This window comes from Drosophila gunungcola, assembly GCF_025200985.1.
Source record: "Drosophila gunungcola strain Sukarami chromosome 3L unlocalized genomic scaffold, Dgunungcola_SK_2 000002F, whole genome shotgun sequence".
In the NCBI taxonomy this organism is placed as follows: Eukaryota; Metazoa; Arthropoda; class Insecta; order Diptera; family Drosophilidae; genus Drosophila; species Drosophila gunungcola.
The window spans coordinates 2,683,495-2,694,754 of record NW_026453178.1 but is presented as its reverse complement, the minus strand read 5'-3'; the positions used below and the strand labels follow the sequence as shown (position 1 = coordinate 2,694,754).

Sequence of the window (11,260 nt, the reverse complement as noted above, 5' to 3'; positions counted from 1 at the left end):
AGACAACCTTTTAAATTATTCGTAGTTTTCTTTTATTGAAGATAAAAATATTAATGTTTCATTGTCTCTTTTTTCGTAATTATATATATTTATATATAGCTTTATATCTATATACACATGCTAATGTATATTTGCAAATTACAAGTCAAGACGTTCAAAATGTATTTTCCAAAAATACAATTTGTTTTTACTAAAGTAGCCGATTTTGTTTAGCCACAAAATGATGCTCGTGATTCTTTTGTGTGTAAAGTAGAAGACATTTTAAATTAAACGTATAGCGAAAGAAACAAATTAATAATAATGGAATGTTCGTTTTAATATACTCTCGCAAAAATACAAATAATCAGCCCTCTTCGGTCAGCTGATCGGGCAGCAATCTAAAGTTTAAGTTTTTAACTTAATTTCGCAAACAAAATATGTTTATAAAATTAACTAAAAATGGACGGTATTCAATGACTATTGAAAGATTTCAAAAGTAAAATAAGGTGAAATGCCGTCAGACAGAACCAAAGAATAAAAAAATAAGCTTTAAGAATTCAGACAACCAATTCTAAATCAAATAGTTATCAATCACTTGCACAAAACAATTGGCAGTGTGTGTAAAAGTGAAAAATTCTCTGTCTGTAATACGTTGTGAGCCTTTTTCTTGTTCATTTGATTTTCATTTTGTGTTTATCTTTTTTGTTTTTTGGTGAGTCAGATTCTTCGCTTTTGCGTGTCTAAGGCGATTTAAAAACGATTTGTGTGCATACATTTGCGACAGGATTAGATGAAGATCTCTGTTCGCTTCCTAACTTGATGGCCAGTAGTTGAGTGGAGGACAGCATCATCCGGATCGTCAGCTCCATCGGCACCTTGATCCTCGTGCGTCAAATAGTCGCCTTTGTGTCGGTGCAAGTAGCGACCGATGAGGAAGAACATAAGGATCAGCAGCAGGAAGAGAATCACTAGCAGACCTAAAATGCATATACAAATGGTTAAATTGTTTTTACTAGAAGGAGATGACTCTTCACTTACATGCCAGCAGCACAGAGTCCACTTCGTTGTACGCCTTGCGTAACTTCTCCTCATCTACCAAAGGTGGCGGCCTAGTCTCAATTTCAATGGGCGGATGCGTCACTGGCTCGACTCCGCAGAAATCTTCTGTCAATTGGGCTGCAACATAAAAGTTCACTTAATATACCCTCTCAAGACGATTAATTTCAACACATACTGCCCAAAGACTTAACATTCTTGGGTGGATTCTGCTGGAACATCAGCTTCAAGGGGTAAATATCATCGAACTGAACACGCGACACACAACCCACGAAACCATCTGCCATCGACTCATTTTTCCCAATGTACATGTATTGAATGTTGTTGAACTGAGCATCCGCTGAGGCCTTGATGTCAAAGTTATACTCCACCGGCTCATAGTTGTCAACCGTCAAAACCACTGTGGATCCACCGTTTTTGCGCATAAAGTGCATGTCGTGGTACTGACCAAGGCCAAAATGTTTTTTGGGGAATATGATTTCCTGTCGCTCGAAGCCAAAATCAAATACGCAGCGCAAGTGACCTAGAATGTGTTTACCAAATAAGTCGCGCACTTAATGCAAATGTATTTAAAGCAGTTTACCAGAATTCGATATCTGAATGGTCAGATACTCGCCAGTTAAGTTGGAAGAGAAGCCCAGCAGGAAACCCTTCGGAATGGTTGTGGTGAAGCCGACGCGAATATTCTCGGCAATCGTTGAGCGGAAGGAGCCCTCGAACTCGTAGCGAATAATCGAACTGGAGCGTAAGTTGACACCAATCTCTGCAACAAGTAAATGCAAATTAAATGAGATACAATTACGGCCGCATGCAATGCAAAAACCCACCATCTGCGCAAATAGGCCCTTTGAAGGCGCTCCAACGGCAGTCGCAGCTGTAGCCATCGTATCGCTCGATACAAGTGCCATTGTTGAGGCAAGGACTCGACTCACAGCGGCCCACACACCCAGTGTGAATGCCGTAAAGTCCACGCTTGGAGTAATCCTTCAGGTCAACCATCTTACCGTTGAGCAACAATGCACGAATGCAGCCCACGTAGCCATCGCGGTACTCAGTGGTGGCGCCAATCACCAGATCCGAGGTCAAGTGAAGAGCACGGACTGGACCTGGCGGCTCCCGGACCTCGGCCTTGATGGATCCATCCACCACCAGACGAGCCTCCTTCCTGTTGCGCTCCACACTCACCGTGTGCCAGTTGTTGTCGTTCAGGTGATAACTGGTGCCCACATTCACGCCCAGTGGTCCACTGCCCGCTTGGTACTGGAACTGCAGTTTGTTGCCGCCAATTAAGCTCAGCTTGATGTAGTCCGTAGGTCCAGTGGCATGGAACAGCACAGAATTCTCCTGGGTTGTGCGGAATTCCAGGTAAATGTCTCCAGAGTGGCCCATATCGAAGGGTGGCAGGTTTATGGAGGCATCGGCAATTCGGAAGGTCACCACATTGCTGAACAGATCATCACCCTCGCAGCGCAGCGGTCCTAGGGTATAGCGACCCATTTTCTCGTCCAACGGAGTTCCTGTGTCACCAAACTTCACAGCTCTTACAGGAAGGTACTCCTTCTCCCGGATATCACCACCATCCTCCATCCAATCCAGACTATTCGAATCGCAGTTGCACCACTTGGTGGGATCATGGCACTTGCCCAGGATTCCACATTCGCACTTACGAGATCCGGGCAGAGCGCCAGCCCAATAGTCCATCGGTTGGTTGTGGCGCGAGATCCACCAGGAGAACGGTCGGAAGTTTCCTACCTCAGCTGTTTGGATAATCCATTATTATACTAATTAAATAAGAAAAGAACTATAAATACTCACAAGGCGAGTTGAAAAGTCTGGAAGACCGACAGGAGTAGCTAAGCCGCTGCCAGCAGCTGTGAGAACGATTGAGCAGAGCTTCGATTTGCAGTTGATTGGCATCGTACATGATAGACTGTTCGAAGGAACCCGGCTCCTGGAAACCATCCACAGTTGTGGTGTGCTCTTGGCTATGGCTGAGGGTGGTGATCACACGTCCATCCGCTACAGAAACCAAACATAATCAATCAATGTCAAAAGAACATAAAGTTACTTCTGAACTACTGTAACTTGAGCCACGTTTAAGTACTTCACAAAGAATTTAATAATGTTCCTCTTTGTGTCATAAGAATTTGATTGATGGGTTTTCTTTCTAACTCAAAGGTTTGGGTTATATTGAACACAATTGCAACATAATTATTACTTTTAAGAAAGAGTTAAAGTTTAAAACAATAAATATGTAGCTCTTCTTAGATAGTTTACATAAAAATCTTGAACTTGATTTAAAATTAACAAAATTGTAGATACTTACAGTAGAACTCGCATGTGACTGGGAAGGGCTCCAGAGGACCACTGCCATCCACATCGAGGTTCAGATTGACACGCTGTTGCACATGCTGCACATTCTTTAGAGCCAGGCAGGATAATGGATTGTTGGCTTTATACAAAATGGAAACAATAAGTAAAGGAATCTTAAGTAAGTCATTTATGTGCACTCACATGTATGACAAACGGCTCCGGCATAGCCTGTGTGTGCGCAGTCACAGAAGAACTCCCTGGAGTTCTGGTGACAAGAGCCCTTGTGCTGGCAGGGATTTGGGTTGCAGCGATCGATCATCTGGCAGGCATCCACGACGACATCGTCGCCGCAGCAGACCTCTTCGCCCTTCACCCAATCCTGGGGTAATTTGTAGTTTCCGTCCACCGAAATCAAGCGCATGCAGCCAACAAATCCGTTTTTGTCCTTTCCACCAGCTATGTAGTACTGTGCGCTAGTGGCAATCTGCAGGCTCTTTGTTGTGGTCATCGGTCGCTGGTCAATATTCAGAACCAAACGGTTGCGGTCGATGGAGATCACGAACGAGTGCCACTTGCCATCATTGAACTGCTCGTCGTAGTTGTCCAGAATGATGCGGGCTTTATCTTTGGCCTTCAGGTCAATCTTTACTTTGCCAAACTCCAGGAAAACTTTGATGTAACCACCGGAATAGAAGTCATGGTGCAGCATTACTCCAGTCTCCTCGTAGGTGCGGAAATAGAAGGAGACATTCAGGCGCTGGGAGTTTTCATAGCCCTTCAGACGAACGAAAGACGAGCGGGTGGTAAAGGTAACCGGATAAATTGGAGGCGATGGACACGCATAGATGGTGTTCACCCTTGTGAAGAGATATGCCTCTCCCAGCTCGTAGCTGTCCTTCATTCCGCGAATAAAGTTGGTTGAATTGAAGTAGATGTTCTCCAGGCATCCCGAGAAATTCTGCTGGACAATCAAACCCTCCTGAACATTTGGAACACCGCCAAGGTACAGCTCTCGATTTAGGTTCAGCCGACTGAACTCGCCCTTGATGCGACCCCGTACAATGACACGATCCACCGAGAAGATTATGTCCCGCTGGTTCCTTGAGATCACCACATCGTGCCACACATTGTCATCCAGCAGACTGCCCACCGACAAGGAGGTCATCACCCGCGATCCCAGGTCCAGATTCAGCACCATCTTGTTGTCCTTCAGCTGCAGGGCATAATAATCGCCCTGGGTGCCACGCGAATACATCATCACTCCGTTGGCAAAGGCTGTCTTGAAGCGGAATCGGATCGACTCCTTCAGGGACGCAATGGGCTCCCTTCTCAAATCGTAGCGCACCAAGCCAGTGCCATTAAAGTAGAGGTTCTCAGAGGCTGCAAATAAGATATTTTGGATAAGCAATCGGAGTGGGATTGTAAAAAAAATAGCTTACTATAATCACAGCCGTAGAGCTCCACACGCATGGAAATGCGATCGTGCCATCTGGTGGGATTAATCCTCACCCATTGTGCGATAATGGGCACCTCGAAGACGTTGTAGTGAATAGAGTTGCCATCGGAGTTTCCCTTGAACATCTGTGTGGAATACCATATTTAAATTTAGTTACATGTATAATATTAAATGTTGGGAGTGCTAAACTAAAGCCAAAAGCATTAATCCCCCGCCAACCTTTAAGCGCGAATTAGTTGTGTTTGAATCTTAACCAAGGTTTAGTCACAGTACCTGCGGCTCGCTAGTTGGATTCACGTACGAGCGCCAGAACTCGCCATCGTCCGAATACTGGACAATGTACTCCGTCACGAACTCATCCGTGTGCATGCGTCCCATGGTGGCAATCTTGCGCACCATGCGCGGATCCCCCAGGTCGAGTGTTAGAAAGTGATTATAGGTATTCTCGACCGGTGTCCAAGCAGCGTTACCTGCACAAGGTGCATTTACCAATCTAGTTAGTCGCAGTGTCAGAGTGTAGAAAAGGGTATGCGTGTTTTTTATAGGAAGTGAACTACAGGACTAGTAACCAAACAAATAACAGATGCATGCGGGATGGAATAAAGTAAAGGCACACATAATAAAAAAAAAACAAAGCACAAAAGCAAACGTAAGTGTTAATGGATTGATGAAATGATAATCGGCTTTCGCAGATTCAAGATTTTACCAGCCACCAATATTTGTTTTTACACCGAGAAAAAACCTTAACCTTAGTTATTAGTTAAAATTATAAAATATATTTATTTTTAATTTAATAAATTTGGTTAACGATTAGATCAAGTATTTTAATAAAGTTTATATTTTGAAATATGCATTTTTTGTATATTCTAAAGGAATTAAATTATGATGAAAATGTAAGGACGGGCAATAATTGATTACATTTAAATTTAAACCGACAATGCGTTTTTTTCAGTGCAGTTATCCCACCACCAAAATAATTCCCATCCAGTTTGGATTGGGGAAACATTCGCAATTGTGTTCGAGATCGATTGTTTACCTTGACATTGCCGCCCGGCTCTTTATAGTCGGCGAACTCTAGATCGGTTATGCCGTAGCTAATGGTGTACTCGGTGACGTACTCATTGCTGTGGGGTCGTCCTTGCAGGGCGATGTGCGTCACGTTCCGCACCACGCCCAGGTCAACAATCAGACGCTGGTCGAAGTCCGAGTTCTTGGCGGACCACGAGGTGCCAGCTGGTGGTCGCAAATGGTCATGGGATGATGGGCAATAAAACGAAAATGATACATTTTAAGCCAAAACAAAGGCAAAATAAAATGCACTTAAAGTGGGGGAGTGTGGAAAGAGGTCTGCCCTATTTAATTGGCTACAACTGAGAGCTCAAAATTGCCTAAATTTCCGGGGGGTGTTTCCAATTAATAAACCATAATTTAGGGGCGATTCCGATTGACAGCTGCAAGTGGTCGAGTCCTTCAAAACGGGGTTCAACCCCTGCCAAAAAAAAAAGGATTTCGTAATCCCGGGGGTGAGTTGGTGTCAACAAAAAATGGTTGAGCTCTTAAATGGTTGGACATAAGCAATCGCGACCGCGTGCCTTTGTTTTAATTGCAATCCGCGCCAAATTGCAAGCAGGTGTGACAAAATAGTGTGAGAAAGACCAGACTGCAGGGATTTCTCATGGCAAACCCAGTACCCAGTCGCCATTATATTTTTTCCGCATTAAGTTTCCTTTGTCCGCCGTTGGCAACAACGTTCATATCAGCCAGCCATCGTTCCCATCGATAAAACTTTCAGAAATGCCAAAAATAATTCAAATAAACGAGCCAAGCAAAGCTACCCTTACGAATAGCTATCCTGTTGGCGCATAAATTCAACCAAAACGATGTCTGGCCCCTGTCTGAGTCCCATTACGGGTTCCTAAATTTGGGTTTATGGCCTTTTAAGCATATTTCCGGCTTTGTTTCGTTTCGTATAGTTTGTTTATCCAGTGCCAGGCAAACACAACCGATTTTTTGGGGGTGCGCGCAACATGACAACACAAGGATTACAAATTATTCCGATTTAGGCACAACTATTGAAAAAATATAAATGCATGTTTATTTTAGGGATAACAAATGAATCTAGACTTGCATGGATTCATTAGAACGCAATATTTTTTAGGATCGCTTGTAGGGCTTATGTAGAGCCCTTTGGCAGTAGCCTAGCACATCCTCAAGTTCTGATTCAGGACTCTTGACAAGAAGTTCCTCAATTCCTAGTATCTTGAACCTTCCTTGCTCGTGTGGCAAACAGTTCCGGAATGCAATGGCCGCACAGTATTCCTCCTGCAGTAAATGCTCCTCGAAGTGCCAGTTATCCATGGGTCTGTCGTGGCAACGCAGGCTGGTGCCGATTAAGGGGGAATTCGCCACCTCCAGGGAGTGAGTTGTGTCCACGGAAAAGCTGATCTTTTCCAGATCCACAGTGATGCCGACGCCCAGCTCTTTGACGTAGGCCTCCTTCAGGCACCAGTGTCGCATGAATGCCTTCACCTGATCCCGCTCATCATGTTGCGGTCTGCCAATGTAGCTCCATTCCTGTGCCGAAAACTTGCTCTTCATCAGGCGAAAGAAATCCTCCACTGACTTGCCACCACTGTACTCGATCTTCATGACATCCGTGCCAAGGCCAAAGTCGGGATCACTGCATTCTCCCGAAATCGCCCGCCAGCAGCACTATTCTTCCCTGATGCGAGACATTAAAGCTAAGAGGTGGCCCGGCGAAATCCTCCCTCACCCAGTACGGTTTTCCCCTTACGTCCCGGGCGAACTTGACTTGGTCGGGCGGCAGTCCGCTGCATGTGCTCACATATTTCCGCATCAGTAGTCGACCAATTAGCGAGGACAGAAAGTCGTCGATAAAGTGGAACTTCATGAGTCGGACACGTTCCTCCGGCTGAATTGAGGCCACCGCCTGACTCAAGTGCGGGAGTGAGGGCTTCCAGCTGGCCAGGTCAAAGGCCCAGCGGGTGCAGATGTGTTTGCTCATTTCGGTGCGTTCTATAACTATCTAATTGCCTTCACAGTCATTGTTTTTGGGGCGTTTTCGCCTTGCAATGTTTTTGCTAATTCGCTTTTGTATGGCAGTATGGCCACAAGTGGTTAGGGTAAAAATCCCCCAGTGATTATGCCCAACAAATATACTGCAAAAATACTGCGCTACACAATTAAGCTGTGTTCCCGTTTACAACTTCGATTTTGTGGTAATTTGTAATGATACGAGTTTTTGAAATAATTTTTTAAATTATATTAAATCTTTTTAAAAGATTAGGGTACTCGCTAGACAATTATATTTACATTTAAAAGTTATGTAAAATTTTTACAAGTCTACGAAAAAAAAAGTTAGAAAAGTTTAAAACTGCTTTTAGTTTTTTTTAAGAAAAACAGTTTGAGAGTAAATTTTAATTTGTAAAATTATTAATTAAATTAAATTAGTTATGAAACATACAAATGAATCATGTTCTATATTCAATCAAATTACCAAATCAAATTAAAAAAGAAAAACAGCTCAGATTATTATAGTCTAAATTCCCTCATGTCTATTTCGAGCGCCGAATTGTCTAATAAATTTTCTACCAACTCAGTATAAAAATCTATGCTTAATTTAAAAGGATCAGAAACAATTCTTAAAAACAAAGCCAAAAATAATCTATTCACTTAAAATAAAATCAATATGGCTTGGGGCAGCATTTTAAAATAATATTGCTAATATAAGAAATCAAAGGCAACGGAAGTAACACAAACACAAATCTAGAATCACCTAAACCAAGCATTATTACTCACCGTTTAAACGTGCTTTTTCGGGTCCTCGTTCTGTTAACGATGAGGTTGACGTGAGGACAGCTCTTTCAAGGAGCGGCTGGTTGCACTCATAGTCTGAGAAATAGTCTGTGAAGGCATCTGGAAGAAAACAAAACCGATCCATAAATATTCGAATTTCCATGACCCATATTCAATTTTACATTGTCGGGTGAAGAAATGAACGCAAACTGTCACTGGCGTAATTAAAATTGAGATATGAAGAATCTGTTTGGATGGCGGCCAATAATTTTAAGCACTTTACTCGGCCATAATTGGTCCATTGGCCTCTTTTTATGGGGCCATAAAAAAGCCACATCAATAAGGAATACGTAAACAAGCTATGTAAGTCCAAACTGAAGGGTAAATATTTGGCATACAGTTGAAAATCCTTATTCTCTGCTTTCTAAGAGGAATGTTTTATACATAATTGATTTGAATCGCTTGCAATGAATAAATATCATTTTAAAACAATGTTTTCACACAATTGAGTTAATGATTAAATGGAATTTTCAAATGAAATCAGAAACATTCCTGCATATTTATTGCTACACTTCAAATTCGATGATTATAACAAGGCAATAAGACGTAAAATTTTGACCTTAAAAGAAAACATCTAATATATATTTCCTGTTATTAACGATAATAACTCTGAAAGTTAATTTTTTTCTTCTATGTAATTCTATGTAAAGATTTATTGAGGACCTACTGTGCCAGCTAGTGCAGATTCTTGTCTCATATTTGCACCATAATATTTGGTGGTGACGAGAGTCCTTCGGTTCTTCCCTAGGATCCGTTTCAAAAAATGTTCGGAAATGGGGGCAGGCAGTGTCGGAAATCCAGACAATTGCCCTTGTCTGTTGCAACCCCCAAGAAATGTTTTATAATGGGTGCAGCAGGGGCTCCTAGGCAAACACACTGGCATTTCCTCCTTGTGGGAGTGGGGAAAACAACCCTTGCGAGGTCATCCGGAGTTCGTGAGCACTTTTAGCTGACTTTGAGCCTTGTGTGGATGGGGAAAAATCAACCTGATAAGCCAGGCAAGAAACAGAGCGAAACACGCACGACAATATCTCGCTAAATAATCAATACTTTTGGAAGCAGGCAGAAGGCAGCAGGTTTGAACTACTTTTCCGCTACATAATTGCCCAATTCAAGAAAAAAAAATCTGTTTAATGTTCTTAATGAAACAAAAATGACGAGATCTATGAAAGGCAATTTCCGCCGATCTGGAGAAACTTGAAGTGCGAATGATGCTATTTTCGGGGCAATAAGAACCGAAATAAATTATGGAAATCGACCAAAGACTGAGGATATATGTCGGCTGTCTGCTTTCGACGCTTCAAGGCGTGAAAGTGGCAAATTAATTGCTTGGCATTGTTTATTTTTAGTCATAAAAATGTTTGCATATGATCTTTGGATTGTTTGTTTTCCATGGAACGGGCCAAATCAGGGAGAAAATAACTGAAGTCTGTTGACATATGGAAGGATAATGATAAAAGCACGTGTTCCCCGGCCAGCATCATCAATCAGCAGATGCTTTTTCTGCCGCATGCGCATCGGAAAAGCCGGAAAACACTGAAATGCAGGGATGCGGCCGGCAAAAACTTTTGGCTTATTTCCCCCGGGGTAAAGCTCCATAAAAAAACCAGAAATCTATAAATTAAAGTCAGTTTAAAAAAAAAACGAGTAAAAAACGGGCGTTGGTAATCGACGGTTTTGTTTTGCCACCGCTATTCGTAAGCAACGTTTTGATTGCTCTCTGGCGCTCTCCTCCACTCTTTTCCACACGATCGAAAAGAGCGAGTTAACAAGCGAAGCACGGAGCAAAAGAAAATGGAGGAGCGAGTCTCCAGCTTTGGGGAACACGCCCAAAACGTTGGCTTACAAACAATCGAAGTTTTATGACACATTCATTAACAAAATCTAAATAAATTTATTCAAATTTTTGGGTTATTTAAGTTAATACATTGATTTTACCTGCTTGCACCGATTTAATGCCATTATTGGCCAGCAATAGGAGGCATAATAGTCCAAGCTGAAGCGAAGAAAACGCTGTTTTCGTATTACTCCTGGGCAGCCTCATCTAAAGGCTGTTGATCAATACTTCCGCGGGATCGATTTAGAAACACATTTATATCCAATTTCCGGGAAATCTTTCACTAAATGCACTTTTATACTGGGAAAACCACCGTAAAAAGCAGATGACTTATGACAACGCTTCCGCAGAGTCCAAAATACTCCTCCAACACTTTTCGCTTTTGTTTATAATCGGTTTTAATTAATTTTTAGCGACGCCCCTGTTGCGCTGCGACTCCTCCAGATCACGCCCACTTCCAAAGAGTTTCGTTTGAATTAGGAAAATAATTAACGCCGATGACACACGAACACTTCCAATCCGTCTCGCTGCCAGTGTGACCGTGGCTGAAACGTGCAAGATACCGTTGGGCTTGGGAGAGAATACTGCAAGCCACATTGAAAATATACCAGAAACTATCGTTCTGTTCTGATTTTCACTTCCGCTTAAGCTATTTTGTCTAGTAGTTGACTCATCCAAATTAAAAAGTCAAGTGAAATTAATTATAAGAAAAAGGTTTGAATATTAAAAGGTCTTCAACATTC

At 42.4% G+C, this 11,260-nt stretch overlaps 2 protein-coding genes across 5 annotated transcripts; both read right to left on the bottom strand.

Moving 5' to 3' along the window:
- Positions 1 to 8: 8 nt before the first annotated feature.
- Positions 9 to 11,059, bottom strand: LOC128257837 (neurexin-4). Of its 4 annotated transcripts, none has more exons than XM_052989050.1 (12): positions 10,619 to 11,059; positions 8,624 to 8,740; positions 5,841 to 6,037; positions 4,788 to 4,929; positions 3,550 to 4,728; positions 3,362 to 3,487; positions 2,851 to 3,054; positions 1,863 to 2,792; positions 1,619 to 1,798; positions 1,214 to 1,558; positions 1,018 to 1,155; positions 9 to 956 (listed from the first exon to the last, which is right to left on the bottom strand). In XM_052989050.1, the coding sequence occupies exons 1-12, from the start codon at positions 10,722 to 10,724 to the stop codon at positions 766 to 768; spliced, it is 3,855 nt and encodes a 1,284-aa protein (XP_052845010.1). In that variant the 5' UTR covers positions 10,725 to 11,059; the 3' UTR covers positions 9 to 765. The 4 variants fall into 4 exon arrangements, with proteins under 4 accessions (XP_052845010.1, XP_052845011.1, XP_052845012.1 ...); XM_052989051.1 differs by lacking the exon at positions 5,841 to 6,037 and adding an exon at positions 5,078 to 5,274; XM_052989052.1 differs by lacking the exons at positions 8,624 to 8,740; positions 10,619 to 11,059 and adding an exon at positions 5,078 to 5,274 and having other exon boundaries at positions 5,841 to 5,974.
- On the bottom strand, positions 6,877 to 8,056 carry LOC128257840 (L-aminoadipate-semialdehyde dehydrogenase-phosphopantetheinyl transferase). Its single transcript, XM_052989057.1, is given in 2 exon segments — positions 6,877 to 7,501; positions 7,503 to 8,056. Coding segments are annotated over 2 exon segments (870 nt in total). The 5' UTR covers positions 7,830 to 8,056; the 3' UTR covers positions 6,877 to 6,958.
- Positions 11,060 to 11,260: the final 201 nt, after the last annotated feature.

Coding starts and splice junctions, on each gene's coding strand:
- LOC128257837 (XM_052989050.1), bottom strand. CDS start 10,724: ATGAGGCTGCCCAGGAGTAATACGAAAACAGCGTTTTCTTCGCTTCAG. Junction 4,729..4,787: donor GCTCTACGGCTGTGATTATA/GTAAGCTATTTT, acceptor TCTTATTTGCAG/CCTCTGAGAACCTCTACTTT. Junction 1,156..1,213: donor GAATGTTAAGTCTTTGGGCA/GTATGTGTTGAA, acceptor TTTATGTTGCAG/CCCAATTGACAGAAGATTTC.